The sequence below is a fragment of the Haematobia irritans genome, chromosome 5 (genome assembly GCF_050003625.1).
Source record: "Haematobia irritans isolate KBUSLIRL chromosome 5, ASM5000362v1, whole genome shotgun sequence".
Classification (NCBI taxonomy): domain Eukaryota; kingdom Metazoa; phylum Arthropoda; class Insecta; order Diptera; family Muscidae; genus Haematobia; species Haematobia irritans.
In genome coordinates this window covers 98,554,321-98,557,604 of record NC_134401.1, presented here as the reverse complement: position 1 = coordinate 98,557,604, position 3,284 = coordinate 98,554,321, and the positions used below count along the sequence as shown (strand labels likewise).

At 31.2% G+C, this 3,284-nt stretch overlaps 1 protein-coding gene across 1 annotated transcript; it reads right to left on the bottom strand.

Moving 5' to 3' along the window:
* Positions 1 to 942: 942 nt before the first annotated feature.
* On the bottom strand, positions 943 to 1,791 carry LOC142239073 (uncharacterized). Its single transcript, XM_075310837.1, has 2 exons — positions 1,591 to 1,791; positions 943 to 1,524 (listed from the first exon to the last, which is right to left on the bottom strand). The coding sequence occupies exons 1-2, from the start codon at positions 1,774 to 1,776 to the stop codon at positions 1,039 to 1,041; spliced, it is 672 nt and encodes a 223-aa protein (XP_075166952.1). The 5' UTR covers positions 1,777 to 1,791; the 3' UTR covers positions 943 to 1,038.
* Positions 1,792 to 3,284: the final 1,493 nt, after the last annotated feature.

The window sequence follows — 3,284 nt, the reverse complement described above, 5'->3', positions numbered from 1 at the left end:
TGCCCTGACTGCCTAGACTGTACTTTTTTGAGTGTATACTTTAGAGGTGTGCACGAGAGTAATATTTTATTGTCGCCTATGTACACTCACTCATAGCTAAGGTTAAGTTGTAGAGGATGACAACATTTCTTGAATCGAATTGAAGTCCACTTAAATCACTATGAGTCCATTGTGATTCCTCGAGGTAATTTTTTCAACATATTCTCTGTGAGGTTGTCTTCTTTAAAGTCACTCAAGAACTTCCATTTGCTTAAAACGTCCAACCAGAGGCACTGATGAAGGCGATTATACTCCTTAAGTTACGCTCTCGCAGATCGGTGATAGCCTGAAAGAAAAAGAACCCACTATCATGTTTCTACTAAAGAATAATGCTGGACACTGCCCAGTTATAATAACAATTAAGGACCTAAACTTCTGTTTGCTCATCGCAATCAGATTTTCACAATTCCTACGGTATTTTTCGGCCAATATCAATTTGGTTTGCTAGCAACCTTCTGAAGATACAAAACGTTTATCGTATTTCACATGACTACTCTAAAGATATGAAGACAACGGAGAAAAATCTTCGCAAAGGACATTACTCGCTCCATGAGCCACCTTCTTAGCCTCCACAGTGCCTAGGTACCCAGCAAAGAGAGAGCATTATGTTCTGCAATGAGAACCCTAAGCTCTCTAGACCTTATGTCTACATTGCCCAAGGCCTTTAGAGCTGCTTGACTGTCGATGACGAAGCTGATATCGCTTCTGAATAATGGCCTGAATGCCTGCAAACAGTGTTTTCCAGTGTATCTAAGCTTTTAAGTCTCACCAGTGTCACCTCAACTGTTACATCATTATAACAATCAGCTGACTGAAAATAGAGTTACCCTACATCAACAAATTGATCCGTGCTATTTTAGTGTTATTAAAGTGTCAGTACCTTGAGTATTTATATGAGGAGGATTATATTCATGATATTCAATATTTATTTAGTATACTAAAAAATTATGGTGACTCTATATACATACTCGTATGTTCATATTCGACCTTGCGATGATTTTAATTTTCAATATAAACCAAGGTATCGAGATAACCTGAAAAATCGTCAGCAAAGAAGGTCGTGCGTAGCTTATAATAACCCTCCAACATAATGTCTGGTAATCCATCGGTAGAAACTTCACATTTATTGATCTGAACTCGACGCTTCGTTAAAGGTGCAACAAACCTACCCTCAAATACGGGAGCATTGTCACAACATTCGGCCACAGCATCCATAATCATAGTCTTGTAGAACATATTCATGGCTGTGGATAGGGTAACATTATCGATTTTCATGGGCATGGGCTTAAAGGGTCCACTTTTATCTTTGCTCCTTTGCAATGTAACCTCAACGAGAACATTATCATCAAAATCACGTTTGAAATCCAAGAAACCACTAAAACCATAACGTCCACGATCTATACGTTCGATTTCATATTCCATTCCCAAAATATCAGAATTACTGGTAAAGAAAGTCATTTCAATTAATTCATAGGTCCATTGTTTCTACAAGGAGATGAAGAAATTATTGCAATAAATTAGGGCAAGTGTGATTATTGACGACATATTTACCGGAATAACCTTAAGGGGCGTCCAACAATTGCCGAATAGAGGTAATGACGCTAGGAAAATAATGAAATTAACCACCCACTTCATGGCTGAATGTTTGTTGTCCGTTATCAAAGGTATTGACATGTTTCCCAACTGAAGGTTTTTATATAACCAGTCCATTTGAAGATTGTTTAAATGATCATGCATGATTGATTTGAATTTGTTACAATGTTGTTTGCTATACCCTCCGCCATATGATGTGGTAGACTTCGTTTACCATTCCATTGGTAACATATCGAAATATTTACATAGGCCCAGGTTTTGATATATCCTTTATAGAGAGAATATCCTTCATAGTTACATAGAACAATATCATCCATATTTTCAATTAATAATATAATTAATTAAAAAAATTTTAGATCAAAACAAAAACGAATTCGATCATCAATTAGTTTTTAATCAATTAAAATTGGATCAATTATTGGCTTTAATCGCGAAATTAATTTATCCAATTAATGTGTGATTGAATAAAATATTAATTAAAATTTATGCTGGTTTTTTTTTGTGAGTAGTATTAATTGCACCAATTAAGTTTTTTGTTGGATCAATTATATTCAATTAAAAATTTAATCGATTCAGCAAATGTTTTAATTGAAGCAAAAATCAATCACTAAAATTAATTGAATTAATTACATTTTTAATTGACTTTCATTTTTTTTATTGATACTACAATTTCTGTGATTAAAGACATTTCAATTAAAAATTAATTGGATAAATTAATTTTGTGATTGAAGCCAAAAATTATTTTTTTTGTGTGGCTTTAATATTAACCCTCTAAAAGCTACACACAAATGGGTCATTTTGCATTTTCATTGAATATACAGGTATGGACTGGGAAACGAATTCGCAAAATGTTTCCGAATTGGCGTGTTTGGCTGCATTGAAATCGCTTATATTTAAGCCGCCGAATTCATAGTACACTGAAAATAATTTTGGGCTCATTGGGACACATACATTTTCACAACATTAAGGACATATTTTTCGAAAATAAAGAAATTTTAATCAAAATATTGTTTAAAATCTTAAAATTTTTTATTTTTGGTCACTAATCTTTGAAATTGTTGTCCTCCCGTTAAAGTCGTATCCATATAAAATAGGCAAGTTTTCCTTAAAGTAAAGAAAGAAATTTTTATTTTAAAGCAATAATCTTTAAATTAACTCAGATATTGAATCTTTATATTAAAAAGCAAAAATTGAGTGATCACTACCAATGAACCGGTTATTTACGACGATTGTCAGTTTAGATTAAACCTCACATTTTCGTTGGACCGGTAAAAGCGGTGTTGTGAAAAACTCAACTACTATACATATAACATAGCCTTGTTATATATTATTTATATAGAAAATTTTCTATATATTATTTATATAGAAAATTTTGTCAAAATTTTATTTCTATAGAAAACTTTGTAAAAATTTTATTTCTATAGAAAGTTTTGTCAAAATTTTATTTTTTTAGAAAATTTTTTTCAAAATTTTATTTCTATAGAAAATTTTGTCAAAATTTTATTTTTATAAAAAATTTTGTCAAAATTTTATTTCTATAGAACATTTTGTCAAAATTTTATTTCTATAGAAAATTTTGTCAAAATTTTATTTCTATAGAAAATTTTGTCAAAATTTTATTTCTATAGAAAATTTTGTCAAAATATTATTAC

Coding starts and splice junctions, on each gene's coding strand:
- LOC142239073 (XM_075310837.1), bottom strand. CDS start 1,776: ATGCATGATCATTTAAACAATCTTCAAATGGACTGGTTATATAAAAAC. Junction 1,525..1,590: donor CGCCCCTTAAGGTTATTCCG/GTAAATATGTCG, acceptor ATCTCCTTGTAG/AAACAATGGACCTATGAATT.